This window comes from Papilio machaon, chromosome 4 (assembly GCF_912999745.1).
Source record: "Papilio machaon chromosome 4, ilPapMach1.1, whole genome shotgun sequence".
Classification (NCBI taxonomy): domain Eukaryota; kingdom Metazoa; phylum Arthropoda; class Insecta; order Lepidoptera; family Papilionidae; genus Papilio; species Papilio machaon.
The window spans coordinates 5,129,663-5,146,684 of NC_059989.1; the positions used below are offsets into that span (position 1 = coordinate 5,129,663).

A 17,022-nucleotide genomic window follows, 5' to 3' on the forward strand; every position below is an offset into this window, starting at 1 on the left:
TATTAGAAGTTACGTTTATGATCTCGTTACATATTATGTGGAGAAATAAGTTAGTGCTTTAAATAAAACTAATTTTTAACGCACGAAACTGAAGTATGCATCTCAATCTATCCAATTTACATTTTATGATGAATTTTCTCTTGAAATTTACAACAATTTGGCAAACAATACAATAATGGCATCTAAATTATTTTACTTAAATTTGGACGATTTTTTTAACTTTACAATTTAAAAAAAAATAGCTATGACATTCCGAATTATGTGTATTTAATGCAGCTTTTTAATAATAGATGTTTTTATAAATGTTTTTAAGCTTGTTGATAATTAGGTGCTGTTTGTAATCGTCTTAAGTTAAAAAGATAATATGCATATTATCTACAAACTACAGTTTGTAACAGTAAATATTGTATTCGTTCACAAATTTCGTGTAAAATTTGACACTAAACATTCCTTTATCTTTTATGCTTTAAACCTTCCCTTTTGATATTCTTTTATATTTTACTTGTACTTTTACGAGTCTTTTTTTACTTTTACAGATGTAAGACTTCTTACACTATGTATTGTTTAGTTTTATTTTAATCAATTTGTAAATACACTTTATATAGAATAAATAATTAGCTATTTATCGGTAACGTAAATCAAAATAATTAAATATCCCTTTGGTGTTATAAAAATCAATTTAATAGCTTAATATTTGTAATATTTTTTATAACAAAGTTGTGTAAGAACACAATTGACTGATAGATTATAGAGTATTGATAATAACAATCATAATGTAAACTTACTTTGATGTAAATAAAAATGTATTTAATGACTAAACCCATTGACTGTAAACCAATTTAAATGAATGCATAAATTTGGCACAAGATAACGAACTGTGATTTTTTTTTTCATTTCAAAAAAATCAATCAAATTAACTGTAATTTCAAAATGTTTATTAATTTACATTTAGCAACATCTTAAATATTGTATTTCCCAATGATTGTTATTCAAGTGAGAGTTGGTTTATATTTTATCACTAAATAAAATCCGGTGCCATTATGACTTAGCTACTTAAATTTTATTACCTGTGTAATGCTTTTGTTACACATAATTTACCTTTTTTTCTTTATACAAAGACTTGAATAAATTATGCTATAACACGGAAACCGTTTATTATCCCTCTTTTTAATCCTTAAGTTAAATAATGTATTCATTGGCAGCAGCAATGGATGGTAAAGGCTACATCCAATAACCTCCAATGTCCTCAAATATGGTAAGGAGCCAGAAAAGTATACAAGTAGTTGCCATAAGTTATAAACTACGGGCATTGTCAATTCGATGTCACGTTTCAGCGTTAAAAGGTTTATTAGCAAGCCAACTCCAGCAAGAAACTGTGGGATAAAAGTTCAAAATGTTTTCACAGTATTCAGTCGGGCTTCTCAATTTAAATTACTTATTCTGGCGCATTGTCGTTTAACGGTTACTTAAAACCGCTTTCGTGTGAGAAATCTATAATAAGGCGCTCTCTTAGTGATCACTGACACTTACGGCTTTAGAGTGCAGTAGACTTTTCTCATCCACAACGGTAATATACATTGGGAAAGGGAAGGATATACGAGGTTAATAGAAAAATCATTTACACGCACAGGGTAAAAATAGTGCAAAAGTATTTAAAGATGTTATTATTAAAACTTTATTTCTTATGTATAATAATGTTTACTTAGTCTATGTAACTATTACAAAACTAAACATGCTAAGTTATATCAGCTAACTTAATTATTTTCACAAAACTGTATACATAATCATTCTTCTGCAAAGAGCTTAGTTCCTATCGAGCGTCAGCTTTGTAGTGGGATATAATTGTGAAGCATTCTATAATAAATACAATAAATACTTAAAATGAGTGACGCACTCAATATTACCATCATTGTAATGTATAAATTATAATTCTTTGTAATCACAATGCAATTTACAACTGCCGCAGATCATAAGTTCGTTTGCATTACAATAGTCCCTTACCGTCTGGCCGCAGCCAAACTTCTACACTGTACACTGCCACTGCTATCATTGCGTAGTCTCGAATAGTTTCTCGCGGAAATATTTAATTTTTTGTGCAAAGTACGCTTCAAGACCTTCCGCACAACGATAAAACTCAGAGTCCTTCGGATTGAAATATCGACAGTTGTCGAATATCTTGGTCATGTCACCGATAAATTCACTCAATGTACTATAAGTTTGTTCATTCACTTTTCTCTCAACGGTTTGCAAGTCTGTAAATAAAAAAATTTAAATTAGTTTAAATATAAAAATTTAACATCTTTGTATCATTGATATGGCTTTTAATCTTACTAATATTATAAATGCAAAAGTTTAGATGGATGGATGTTTGTTTGAAGGTGAAGGTGGATCTTAATGAAATTTGGCACAGATGTAAATCATAGTCATTACGCTTTTTTCTTTATTTCCGTGCGTTTGGAGTCTCGCGCGTCAGCTAGTATAAAATAAAAAGCAAATTGAATAAGTGTGACATTTGGATTGCAATAGATTATAACTTTGTTTCGTGTTGGAAGATTGTTCGAAATAAGACAAGTTTTTCGCCACCCAGTGTATGGTAAATTCTTAGTCTATTCTCAAAGTTATCTTACAACCAAATATTAGTACTCACCCATGGGTTCCTTTATTACTTTGTAATATGTAGGAGCTTCCCTCGGATCCACAGGCTCCATGAATGGCCACGCATTTTTATGCAATTGTATTTGTTTAACAAGCCTCTTTAAGTTTTCAAAGTCTTTTGCGGTCAATTCCTTCATATTGGCGTAGTTGACAGAATTATTCTTCTGACAGTTGGGGCACACGTACTCATCGATGTTGTCCGCCTCCGACTGCAAGATGCCGACGCATCGCCCATGGAACCAGTCTTGGCATCTATCGCAACATATATAGAACCTAGAAACAATAAAAATTATTAATATTTTATAATCCCGTTCCTTACAACAGTAGTACAATTATCAAATAATCCCTATTTATGCTAGTGTCGAATACAATTTATGACCTGATGTGTGCACTGTATCGAGTCAAGTAAGTTTATAATTAGTGTATGCAACTAACTGCGAGTTGTCGTATGGCTGCCGGCAGAGGCAGTAGAGCTCCTGCGTCTCGGCGGCGCGCCGGCACTCCTTGCACACGTACTCCTCCATTGTTTTGCTCATGGCCTCCGTCACACCAACGCACTCGCCGTGGAACCAGTTGCTGCAGTGCTCGCAACCCACGTAAAATCTGAAATTAAAAACAAACATAATAGTACCTCGTTCACTACGAATCCCAGCAATATATAATAATACGCTGAATCACACATCCGCTGTAATATTAATTTCTTGTTTAATCTAAATATTATATTAGCTGTATGGCGGCAGACATTTATTGAACTGCAGAGCGTGGAAACGTTAAGACTAGCCAGCTAGTGATGGTGCGCGTCTTACTTGGTGTTGTCGTAAGGTGTGCGGCAGACGCAGAGGAGCTTCTCTTTCTTGGCGGGTTTGCGCGCGGTGCGCTGCTGTGCGGGCCGCTTGCCTCGCACCTCCTCCTGCTTGCTACGCTCGGCGCGCGTGCGCAGCGCCAGCTCCGTCGACAGTTCTTTCTGTACACAATACACATCAAACGTCATTTACAAAACATGTTCTCCATTGAACATGCATATATGACAAGATGGCGAAGGGACTAACCTGTATATCTACGCCGAGCTCTTTTTCGAGTAGGCCGCGTTTCTTTATAATGTCTTTTTTTAGCAACTCCTTGTGTTTAAAGAGTAGCATTTGCAAGCGGGACTGGTTGTTGGCGTTGCGACGGCGCTCGTCCCCGGCGGGCGAGGCGGAGACGGAGGCGGGTGTGGCGGGGGTGACGGGCGTGGCGGGAGAGGTGGAGGTGGGCGCCGGTGCAGGCGAGGGCGCGGCGGCGGGCACGTGGGCAGAGGCACGATGTGCAGGCGTTGCGCGCGAGGGTGGAGGTGGCGCGGGAGAGGGCGCGGGCGGCGGCGTGGGCGGGCGCGCGCGGGATCGCTTGCGAGGGCTGGTGCCGGTCTCCAGCCACTCGTCGTCGTCGTCGTGTCGGGAAGAGAGAGCGCGGCGGCGCGGAGGCGGTGGCGGGGAGGGCGAGCGCGCGGCGACCACGACGGCGCGCACCTCGCGCTCCGGCAGCGACTCCGGCTTCATCTGCTTCTCCTGGTATCGCTGCAGCTGCAAGAGTTTCTCTTCGATCTCTGGGTTTAGGTTTTCTTGCTTCAGTGCACTTTTAATGGCTGAAATTTTTCAATGGATTTGTTTTACTTAAACGATCAAGTTCGTAAGAAAGTAAATTATTTAACATTTTCTAAAAATTAAATAGATTTATTATGAGTCTATTAAGAATACTTTTGTAGATGACAAGGCAGAGATGAAATTGTATTGCTATAACTGTTTCACCAAGTTTCGCTACATTTCCTCCTGCTCCTATACATTGTATGCTAGTCTTTTATTTCATTGTTCTGTAATGTGTATGAAAATAATTGACATTTAGGTGACGATGATCTGTTGATAATCAACAAGAATACTAGAAATATTCAACTGTCACGACTTTTTTTATTATTGTAATATTTTTTTTTGTATGTGTAGTATGATTGTTTTGAATATAAACATATTTAAAAAATAACTTACTCTGCTGTATATAGTCTGGAGTTAAAATAAATTTATTGGCTTGCACGCCGTCGTGAACAGAGTTAACTATGTCTGTTTTAGTGTTATTCTCCGGTATGTCTTCGGGCTTAGAAGGCATCGCCTCCTTGTGGCTGGCCGCCACTGCCACCTTGTCCTCGCCGTTCACTAAGGACTGACGTTTTGTCCGGTCCTCTTCATTACCTTCCTAAAATTAAAAATGCTAGATTTGTTGTCATTTTGCATCATTCACTTCAATATCATTGAATCAGAAGTCAGTTGATGACTAACATAAATTGTTAAATTCAATTATTTCTAGCAAAGAACATGACAGAATATTACATGTCCAAGATAAATTCTTTGATATTCGAAATTATCGAATATACTCTAAAATAAATAGTAAATATCAAAATAATATGACCAGAAATGTAACAAAAAATAATTAGAAATGAGGTAAATGATGTAAAACATGATACAAAACTTAAAAGTATAACAAAAATGTATAAACAGCCGTTTGTGGGAATATATCAGTTGAAGTTATTATACATGGAACTTGTCCTATAGTAAATTTATATAAATGTACATCGGTGTAAAATGTCACTTCATTGTTTAAAATTATAAACTTGAACATATGCTTAGGTACGCAATTGCCCATACACCCCCACAAAACGTTTAACATAAGATGCAAAAAAAGGAAAAAAGAAACAAAGACATAATATATAAAAGGACTTAATAAATAAAAGTCGTTCCTGATTATAATATTTTATTGAATTGATATTGCACTAGCCATTCATCATTTACTGTATCAGAGTATCAACTAGAGGGTACAGACACGGTAAGGTGGTGTATGAGCAATTTGTTACCGCAACCATTCCCACACTCAGTGGGCTACATCAATACTTTATAACAATACAAATCAAATATTTGGTATTATTGTACAATTCCACATTAACCAATATAACATACAACTGCATACATTACTCCTACACAATATGTTTGTAAGAAATCGTACCATAAATGTAGAACATTAAAAATTGACATACCATGGATATTGTAAAAAAATAGTCTCCTTACGATCCTAAGATAACTATTAGTGTAGAGTCAACAACTACTCACATTGTGTGTTGTGTCACCAAGAATGTTTGAACTAAGTGTATTCCACACATGTTCATTATTGCAGAGCAGTAAGATATAAAAGACAACTTACTGTTTCTATTCCTAATCCAACTGTTTATATAAAATGTTGATTGTTTGTATATTTTATAAAAAAAAAAAACTTTTTCAAAACAACATTACACTATATGCCTTAAATTGACCAAATTGTCCTGCAAAATCCACTAAAACTGTTGCGTAAGATAAAAATAATACTGCAAATTAACTATCGTCACTCTATAGAAATCTTATTTAATAAAATATGCAGTTTGAAAGTGCGGAAAATAAAGCTACCGAAATGTGCGCATTTAATTTTAGATTTCAAATATGAGATATATGCCAATACTTTTATACGTCAACTTGACTAAATTAAGATGTTTATGTTTTGACGATTTTGAAATCAAAGCGGGTAGCAGTCAAAGGCAGGTACAGGAATAAATAAAGTTACCTGCCAACTGCAAGTGTGACACATTTTCCGCGTTTTCAATGCATCAATTATATTACACATTTTCTAAACTATTCACTAACAATATACACATGTAAATCTTTGGTGTAAAACAAATGCTAAGAGGATCACTCCATAATTTAAATTCAAGAGACAAAATAATCACAAATCTGGACATCGCAATAGTATATATTTGTAAAAGAGAATATTCATACAATATTCTCTTAAATGTTAATTACTATCAATGTGAGGTTTTGTTCTTGTGATGTATAAAATTATGTTTATGTTTTGTGATGTCCAGTCTTTATGACTTTATAGTAGTCTATTTACATATATATAGGTACGAGACTAAAGCTATACACATTATCTTAACAGTCCACTAGTGATGGTGCAAAGTATATCATATGGAATATTGAGTACAAAAATGTTATTATTTATACATTTTACATAAAAGTATAAGACACAAAACCAGTCTTTCGAACTTAATCATATCTACATGTTTGACAGCTTTTATGTTAAAGTTGTGTATATATTATATACTATCTTTGATTCTCAGTTAACATCGAAACGTCTTGTATTTCTTTGATGTTATGGATCTCTTTGTACAAATGGATTTCTTGCACCATATACAACTCAGGAACTATAATACCTTGTGCATTTGGTGTCTTTATTGTTACTAAAAAAACTTCCCTGAGTATTTCATTGCTGCACAGTATCGTGGTACATGACTATTGTGATAGTCTATGGGGTAAAAGTTAACCCTCCTCGTCCGAGATGGTTCTTAAAAAATTATGCCACAAACCAGAAATATATTGTTTTTATAAATATTGGTTTATTATAAATATTGATTCAAGTCATAGACCTAGTTGGCTAATTGGGTTCTAATAATAACCTTGTGCCCAGATCAGAACAATGTCTCAGATTCCTGCTGCCATGGTCAGTAATATAAAATCAATAATTTAGGATAACTAAAAAAAATGACGATGGTAGTTTCTAGTTGTTAAAATGATCAAATTATTTAAACCGCTTATTTATTGTTTGATAACGTTAGCAAATATTGTGCACGTAATACGGTTTATTGACTTGACCGACTTTATGCAAAGTGCCGATTTTACAAGTTTTTCGAGTACAAGTTAGTTGAGGAATTACAACATGTTTCATTAAACATATTTTGATATAATTTATATTTTTGTAAATTTTGATAACTGGAAATACGTAATAGAGAATGTTCTAATAATAGGTATGATAACTTTGCACCTACAATTGGTAATGATACATGACATTTTATAAGATACACGTTACAACAAAGTAATTATGATAACCATAGATTTACTTCGGTTTGTTCAATTCTAGTAGTAATAGATTACCTGGTGCGCGGGCAGCGAGAGCGCCTGCAGCGGCTGCAGCGGCTGGATGTGCTGCAGAGGCTGCAGCGACTGTAGCGGCTGCAGGGTGGACGCCGTCGCCACGCCCGCCACGGTCGCCACGCTCGCCACGCCCGCAACGCCCGCCACGCTCGCCACGCCCGCCAGCGCGCTCGGCGTCGTGCTCGGAGACGGGTGCACCGCCAGGTACATCTTTCTGGGTCCTAGCATGCCCTGCTTCCCAGTCGACTCTTGGGCTGTGAATCACATTGTAAGACATTAATATATTGTGTCTATTAAATTGTATTATATACGTCTGCATATGCTATGGCACTGGCTTTCAAATGAGGCAATTAAAATGTGTAAAATTATATTAATTTCGAAAAACGAAACAGAAAAACATTTTATGTTGTTGCAACCGATCTTGCAAATATGTGCAGTTTAGTGCCGACCTTTCAACAACTGCTGCTTGACCTGGTGCTGCACGAGGGCGAGCTGCTGCGGCGACAGCGAGTACCCGTGCAGACCCTGCAGAACAATGCTCGGCCCGCTGCTCGTCTGCATCACCTAAAATACACACAGTACTTGTCATATTCAAACCAACGAATAAACAATAAAACAAACTTTAATTTCAAACAAGTAGGTAGGTTACTCAACTTCATATAAATCAGAATCAATTCACCATATGGATATCATCACTTAGTTTCCGTAGAAGTGTATGAAATTCCCAGCTAAATTAGAACTATATACTAAAACAAAAATAAATTTTAAAACAAAATATTACCTGTGCCGTGACAGTTTTGATAACTGTTCCTGGTGGTTGGCCTGCTAAAAGTCTCTTTTCCATTATTTGATCTTCGGTGAGCTGCTGCTGGGGCGAGGAGGAGGGGGCGGCGACAGCGAGGGCGGGGGCGGGGCGCGGCGCGGGTACCGCGGCCGGTGCCACAGCGCTCGCCACCGCGACTGCCGGCGCCGGGCTGGCTGGAGTCGCGGTCGGGCTCTGGCCGATGTGCGCCACTATTTGTGCCTGATTGTTTCCCGTCGGCCGAATCAATACTTGCTGACCGTTAACCGTCGCGAGCTGTATCTTCCCCGCCGCGATCTGCTGCACCAGCACCGGGTTATTGACGACGATCTGTTGGGTGGACGGGCGAGGGCGAGAAGGCGGCTGCGGACGCGGCGGGCGCTGCACGATCTGGCCCTGCACTAGCACGGTCTGCACGGGCTGCATGCGCGGCGCGGCGACTGGCCGGGCCCCGGCCTGGACCACCACCTGCTGTGCGGGCTGCACCACTAGCTGCTGCGAGGGCACCACCACCTGCTGACCGGCCTGCATCACCATCTGCCTGCCTCCCTGCACGATGCCCTGCTGAACCTGAGTCGGTTGGGTCACAATGCGATTTGCAATGGACGTCTTCGTTTCTTCTGTACTGGTTTTCGGTGCAATAGGTATCTTGTCTGTATTATCTTTAGTTGAACTGTCGGGCTCCGTCGTCTTTGTCATAGACGATGTCGCCACCAACTGTCCGGTTACACCTTGTTGTCCCGCCATAACGACGTGCAATTTCCCATCCGGCAGTTGTATTAGCTGCTGTCCTGCTAGCAGACCTCGGACAGTTATCTTGCCGTCGGGAGCTCGGATTATTTGAACTTTTTGTGGTCCGTCTTTTGGAGTATTTGGAGAAGGTTTCGTGGCATCTCCCGTCGCCAAAGTTTTTGTCACCCCTGTTACGGGCTGACTAATAACACGGGTGGTACCATCTGCACCTTTAGTCATTATAATTCTTCTCGTGCCGATGACAGTTTTCTGACCGGTTGGTGTCGCGGCATTTGTAGTTAACAAGGAAGTTAAGGTGCTTTTTCCAGAATTTTGGTTTGGCGTTTTTAGTTTATCTAAAACAAATTAATTATTTAAAAAAAAAGTAAAAAATATCACATATATCTCAGATATTACATGGAGTCCTTTAACAAACCTTGTGACATTTCTAACGCCCTCTTCTGTTGATGAGCGACACGTTGATCGCGCAATTGCTGTTCCATCTTGTCTTTAAGGTCGGCGGCGTTGGGTGGCGCCGGCGCAATGTTTCTCTGAGGCAGTTTGCCGGTAGTTTGTCGCGTCACGGGCGTAACGCGATCTGCGCGCTCACCGTATTGACGAACCTCCCACAATTCTAGTTTGTCCTCGTCAACCCATTCCTCTGATACCTTCATAAATTTAAGAAATATAATATATTTTACGTACAAACTCATATTTATGTACGTAAAAACTCATATAACAATTTATGCAACAAACAAGTGTTTTAAATATAGTTTGATGATAAATATTGTAATTTAAAGACATAAAGCACAACGTACCTGGGGCTCCGTGTTTTGCGGAGACTCCGCGCGCTTGCGTTTTCTCAATCCACTGCGTATTGACGTAACTTCACGAACTGTTTTGGGTAATTCAAGAGGTATAACAACTTTTCGGCGAAGATATTGCGTCCGCTCTGAAAATTGTCCTATATGTCGGTGTTTCAACAATTCTAGTGAAACTATTTCAGTGTCCGTTGTTAGCTGGTGTTTCCCATCGGCCGTGGCCGGTTTGGCGGCCATGTCGTCCCACCTCAAACAAGCCCACATAATTCGCAGCTGAAGCGCCGCACTGGCCAGCCACTGCAGGTTCACGGTGCGGTACAGCCAGCAAGTCTTAAACAGAGGCCTGGCGCAAGGGTACGGCCATACGGACTGATTAGGTTTTGCGCTGTGACTGAACCCAGATACTGAGCTTAGGCCAGATTGTCTACAGAGCTTTCGTAATTCGTGATGAGGTAAAACCATAATAGTTTTAGCTTTGCTTTTGGTATGGAATGATGAACACAGGGGATATTTGACGGGAGTTCTTTTCTTTTTCTTCTCTATAGCCGATGTCTGCACTCTTTTGAGATACACTTTCCCTTGGGGGTTTGTAGTTGAGTATACTCTAACCACTCCATCGACCTTTTCTTCTTTTATATTCTTGTCTTCTTTTTTCGTGGCCCTTGTAAAACCAAACCTCCTATTAACAGTCGCCCTGTACTTAGGTTTATCGTCTTTCTTATTCGGCGTAACTGAGTAGTCATAAGATGAATCTCGCGCATTATTAGTAGACCCTAATGTGACTGTATTGCTAGATTTACTAGATCTTCCGCGCGTTATTTTTAGTTTAGGTATCGGTGGTCGAGGTTTATTTTCATCATTACCGCCATCATTTTGCTGATCCTGGTTTTCCCCATCGGTTAATTCTTTCAGCGGGCCAATTTCAACATCACCTTCTTCAAAACTATTAGATGTGATGTCAATGTCCATTTCGTTTCCAACGGCAGGCACAGCTTCTTCTTCTAAAGTACTCTCAGATTTTATAAGACACATTGATGGATCATGATCCATCTTTTCAAGCTTAATACCATCAGCACCATCGTTAGATTTTCTTTTTACGAAACAGTCTGTGTTTTTATTATCACATTCTTGTGCACAGGCCACAGCAGACAGTAAATCTGTTAAAATGTTCTCTTTGGAATTTGAACTCTTTCCTAAAAGATATTGTTCTAATATTGACATTTTATTGTTTTCATTTGAATTGAGTAAATGTGTTGAGTTAATAGTGCCATCTTTTAAAACTGATAAAAGTTCATTCAACAACTTTCCTTTTTCAATACATAGAGGAGAATAGCAATTAACTTTAATATCAACAGCTTTAACTAATGTTTCAACTTTGTTGCAGCTGGGTGAATAACATTTGTAGTGTTTGGTTAACTGATTCAGTTTCTGGTATTGATCTCTGAGACCGTCCACATTTTTAGCTAAGCTACTGGTTATCTTTGGCTTCAAGTCAACAGTTGGACCGCACATGGATGTTGGATCTATCTCAGTATCTTCAGATTCCACATCTATATTCTTTTCTTCTTCACACTTTACATCTACCTCCTCCTCTTTCTTTATATTAGCAAGTAAATTATTTAACTTCTTCTCTTCCATGAATTTCAAATATGTACGCCGCGCAAGGAAATCATCCAATTTAGATTTTCTAGCGATTTTTGGGTAATACCTTCGAGTTGAAGAACTCAAAGCTTTTTCCACATCTATTTCTTCAAAATCATCACACTCCTTTTCAAGCTTCATGTTGCGCATCGAAGGTGGTACTGCAACACAATTATACACTAGATAAATAATATAAGAAATTAGATGAAAATGAAAGTTCCAGATGTTTTAAAATCTTTTTTCTGTATACATTTTATTAGTATTTTCTATATAACTAAGTATAGGAAATACCCTTGCTTGGAGAAGTTTTAAGGAAAATAGTTTTTTATATTTATGTGTTCCAGTGAAAGTAGGCAAAATATGTTCACATTTGAAAAGAGATTTTAATCAAGGAAATTCTTTTCATGCAAACCTGTAAATATCTGTATCAATATTTGACACAAAAAAAGACTTTACTTAGAAAGTTTCATAACTCACATTTTTGTAGAACATCTTCATCAGTTGCATCAGATGTAAGGTATTCATAGGTTTTTGGTTCAACAGCTAATACTTTTATTGTGTTTCCTTCCCTAACTCTTACAGCCATTTTAGCAGGACCATTAAGTAGAGTCTGTTTGGGATTAGCATTATGTTTTTTAAATTTCCTTGTGGATGAATTCCATAACCAGCCCCATTGTCCATGAATCCTATATTCTTCTCCTTTTTGTTTCCATACCTTAAATCATAACACATTACATAAATTAACATTAGTCTTATAATTAATATTTGAGACAAAATATGAAAATAAAAGTGAAAGTTAAAACAATTCGTTTGTTTTTTTTTTTTTGTTTTCTTTGGAGAGGTGAAACAAGTGTCAACCCTAACTTAAATTAGGCTCTATCCCCTTGGTGGGGTATGCATAAGAGGTAACTTTATAATCACCTGATGGCGTAGACCTAATGAGTATTTTACAAAATTGTATGCAGTTCTGTATCTTTCTTCTTCTTCATCTCTCTCCTTTTTCTCTCTTTTATCTAGCTTCTTTCGTTCCTCTCGTTCGGCAGCTGTGGTTCTTATTAACCTCACATGTCCTAATTGTTCATGCCAAGCCTGCATCCACGCCACACTTTTGATACAGGCCTGAGAAATAAATTTTTATATTTTCATACACAATTATCAAAATATTTATAGCCAAATTATAATATTACTAAAATTTATATAAAAAAGTACACTAGAGTAAGGCTTACCTGTAAAACACAAAGCGCTCTCGCAAAATCTCTTGGTGCTTGGCATAACTGTACAGCTTGCACCCAAGGCTTTCTTAGTAAAGACCAATTTGGATGCATGAATTGCAAAACTATATTGGACTCCAAGTTTAGAAGTGTTTGCCTTAAAGTTGCCACCAACAAGGGTTTAGTAGCTGAAAATTAAAACATTATGATAATATTTTTAAAGGCATTAATATTCAGGAAAAAAGTAGTAAAAATATTAACATACCATTAAGTAAACCAATCCATTTGAATTCTTGTCCTGAAGATAGAGAGAACTTGTGTGAAATGTATCTCTTTTTGTCTCTTTCTTCATTTCTTTGTGGTTTGTTTAATGCTAAAGGATTGCATGTATACTGGTTTATATAGGATTTGAATGCATTCTCATTTCCCAATTTAAATAGGTAGGTTCCATTTGAAATTTGATTAGACTTCAATCTTGTTAACCTTTCAGTTCCTAAAAAACAATTGTAAATATAAATAAATAAATTTGTGATCAGTGAATATAATGTTTGCAAAGATAAATTCAAGAAAAATTACCATCATCACTTTTCTTTTGCATTGATAATTTTGTTTTATTGTGTTGATTATTTTTTTGTCTTTTACAATCTTCATCATCAAAATCTTGATATCCATCGCTGTCTTCTTTCGGGTTTTCATCACTTGTGATGGTAACTTCATTGACTACATCACTATCAGCATCTAAAGATATTTCGTTTTCATCTTTACTATCATTTATTCTTACATCATGATTACCATGTTCGCTATGTTTTTTTTCTTCCCTTAAACTTCTCTCTTTAATTAAATTTGCATTCTCCACCTCCAAGTAAGACTTTCTGTTCCCTTTCACTTGATTTGTTAGTTTTTCAGTTATATCCATTTGCCTAATAATTTCCTCCTTCATTTCTAAAAGCTCTCTGACAAGTGGTGCTTCCATCTCGTCTCCATCTAATCTTAGAAAAAATTCTTGAAATTGTTGTGAAGTTGTATAGTACCAGACATCACCATTTTCAGCCTCTCTGAAACAATATATTCTACTTTATTATTTAATTCCTTATTAATACAGCAAATATTGCTTATTAATACACATTGCACAGCATAGATATATAATGCATTTTTAACAAGAAAGCCTATGTTACTTACATAAATATGCGCCTTGCTATAAACCAATATTTCCTGCCATGCCTATCAAATCCCAAATGTTCATGACGGCACAGTAGACCCTGTTTCTCTGCATCAGGGAGACAGTCAGTTACACCTACAGTTTTATGTTGTTTACACAAGGCACACTGCCAGTCCTCCGAAGGCACATCAACAAGAGGAGGATCTACACATTCCAGATGAAACACTGCAGGACAAGTTTCGCAGCACAGCAAGTCTCCAAGACGATGGCATACTCGACAATGGTCATCATAAAGTACAGGACCTGTGATGAAATGTGTTATCATGTATACATACAAGGATTGATAATTATGCCTTGTAAACACATCATAATAGCTCACAAGTCAGAATAAGAAAGCAATAAATTAAATTATTTTTTTATTTATGCTAAAACCAAATTATCCTTCTCTCTTCAGTTAGATCTATAGTCTAAACATACATAACTTTGAAAATGATTTGCTTCATGGATAGAATATTTCACCATATAAATAAAGTCAATATAATATTTGTGTAGTATTTAAAAATGAAGTATGCCTGAGTTCTCTTTAGTTGTGTTAAAAGGTGTAAGAAGTTTTTAGTGTGGTTTAGTTAAATCATGATGCAACTTAAGTAAAACCTTAAATAAATGAAGAAAAGGTATATTACAACTAAAATTTTAACATAATCAAGCCTCATTTTGACAAGGACATTACATTATGTATTAGGAAGGTAGATAGAGATTAAGTTATTTTAAAACAATTCTGAAATTTACATTAGAGTATTTTATAATACTAACCTTCACTTATGAGGTCATCACGAACAGGGTTTGTAATTAAAAATTGATTGCACAAGAACTGCAACACATTGACACGGTCTTCCACAGATGTAAATGGATATTCACATGAATTTAAAATTTTTGCCACATTTTGGTCAAACGATTTATCACTTTCAACATACACTCTCAGGACTTCAGGCCAAGTCATAACATCCAATAAGAACAAAGTAATATTTACACTATCTTTATGATCTAAAGGACCAAAATGTGTTTGTTGGGCATCCTCTTCTCTTAACAATGCCTTTAGCAACATTATATGTATTTCTATTAGAAGGTTGCTTTGATCCTCACAGCTTATAGCTGCACATAAATCTTCTAATCGAAATGGAGACAACCTTACAAGATGCCTGAAGTGACGCAGTACTTCATATATACCAACAACTTGCAGCACCAAATTATGGGGAATAATAAGGTCATCAGATGAAGAGGGCAGTTCCAGTGGAGGGATTTTTCTTTCTTCTTGCAGCCACAGGGGATCAGGGCTGGGAGGTCTAATTAAATTGCTATTAATTTTTCGGGGAGTACCACCTGTCGAACTGCAACTGGTAATAGAGAAGTCACTATCACTGGCTGCACCATCAGCCGCGATACTCCCCTCCGAAGTATCGCTGGCTCGGTCCTCTTCCGGCTCCGATCGGTCACTAAACTCGTCGCCAAAATCAGATCCATAATGATATTCTGATTCGTGATATTCTGCTGCTTGAGGATTATATCCTCTCCGTGAATATGAATTTGATAAACCGCCTCTTTTACTCTTATGTGTTTTTCCTCCTCTTTGTTTTCTAGTACTACGTCTACTGATATCGCTTCCTTGAGGAGACGACGCTCTGGATGCCGACGGAGTACTCACCAGGGAGTTAGATCCAATATTTTGATTTTGTAAATATTTTGGCTTTTTCAATAAATGGAATTGAAATTTTCTATTTTTTTCAAAACTTGCAGATTTTGGGGGCCTCCCGCGTTTTTTCGCCCCCCTTCCCGACATCATTACAATCAACTGTCAATTATCAACTATTTTGCACGTGTATTGCAAACACATTCTTGTTTACAAAAACAAAACCATGTATCTAATTGTATTTAGATTCATCTTAAAATCTATAGCATTCATGGTCCCAGCCGTTTGAGATGCGTACTACAAACTGAATGTCATAACTTTTATAACTCGATTCACACAATTTTTTCACAATTAATTAATAATAATACATTTCACTGATAACAGACAGGTACTACTCAAATTTTATCAAAGAAAGAAGGCACCAAAATCGTAATGACGCGAAATGTGAATAGGTACATGCAATTCTGAAACGCTCGAAGCTGTCTTCCCATTGGTCAATAATCAGTCCGCCATGTCGTTCTTGTAACTTGTGGATTATTGAATTTAATTCCAATGGAACAATCTGGGGGTAAATTTTCTTCACGAATATTGTTTTAATCAATGAATAATTATAGGACAAATTGCAGCATACGTAATAATATATTCAGAAGTATCAATTGCACCAATCACTTGTCCAGGATAAAAAGTAGAAGTTTGGATCTGCGTCGTCGGCAGCCATTTTCTTTTTTACGAAAAAAATGTCAAAATAAAACTTAGTAGTTTTAATGTTCACATAATTCCTTGTTTTAAGTTCCTTTTGGTAATTATTATCTAAAAATAAAGCTTTCTTTAAACATTCTTACTTTAGAACTATTGTACAACAAAATTTATGAAAAAGGGATTTTAGAATGCTAAACAAAGCGGAAAAAACATACCAACATTACAGACAAACGACTATAGTTTAAATTACACTGCTACAGCATGTTCATATTACTGGCAGTTCCAAAATATCTAGAGAAACTATGTAGTTATTTTGAGGGATAGTATATACCCATATATTTATACATAAATAGAAATCATCATTCAATGATCGATAATTTAAGAAAACACTTTATTAGAAAGTTTGTAACAATTTGAAAAATCATAACACACAGGGGAGACAAAAATATACTTGAATAGTACAAATAAATTCATAATAAAAGTGGCGTCAGATATTTTTATTATTATTATTTAGTCTAACCAGAAAAAAATTAACAAAATCGCAAAATTACGAATGTAAAATAAATAATAGCAGTAGGAAACATTTCTTGTGATGGCAACAACAATGCATGTTCTTGTCATGGCTATGGCGCGCAAATA

The 17,022-nt window shown here is 36.7% G+C and overlaps 1 protein-coding gene across 1 annotated transcript; it reads right to left on the bottom strand.

Annotated features, from left to right (window-relative positions):
• Positions 1 to 1,665: 1,665 nt before the first annotated feature.
• Positions 1,666 to 16,553, bottom strand: LOC106710782 (nucleosome-remodeling factor subunit NURF301). Its single transcript, XM_014502944.2, has 18 exons — positions 14,811 to 16,553; positions 14,018 to 14,300; positions 13,415 to 13,893; positions 13,104 to 13,331; positions 12,854 to 13,026; positions 12,549 to 12,746; positions 12,105 to 12,342; positions 9,984 to 11,788; positions 9,602 to 9,833; positions 8,413 to 9,521; positions 8,081 to 8,195; positions 7,632 to 7,885; positions 4,671 to 4,875; positions 3,705 to 4,276; positions 3,462 to 3,619; positions 3,091 to 3,258; positions 2,648 to 2,928; positions 1,666 to 2,252 (listed from the first exon to the last, which is right to left on the bottom strand). The coding sequence occupies exons 1-18, from the start codon at positions 15,835 to 15,837 to the stop codon at positions 2,047 to 2,049; spliced, it is 7,731 nt and encodes a 2,576-aa protein (XP_014358430.2). The 5' UTR covers positions 15,838 to 16,553; the 3' UTR covers positions 1,666 to 2,046.
• Positions 16,554 to 17,022: the final 469 nt, after the last annotated feature.

What these genes read in the sequence shown, in the direction of transcription:
- LOC106710782 (XM_014502944.2), bottom strand. Translation starts at nt 15,837, where the DNA reads ATGATGTCGGGAAGGGGGGCGAAAAAACGCGGGAGGCCCCCAAAATCT. An exon ending in GAGCGCTTTGTGTTTTACAG is followed by an intron (nt 12,747 to 12,853) that starts GTAAGCCTTACT and finishes TTTATTTCTCAG; the next exon opens with GCCTGTATCAAAAGTGTGGC. An exon ending in TCAAAACTGTCACGGCACAG is followed by an intron (nt 8,196 to 8,412) that starts GTAATATTTTGT and finishes TGTGTATTTTAG; the next exon opens with GTGATGCAGACGAGCAGCGG.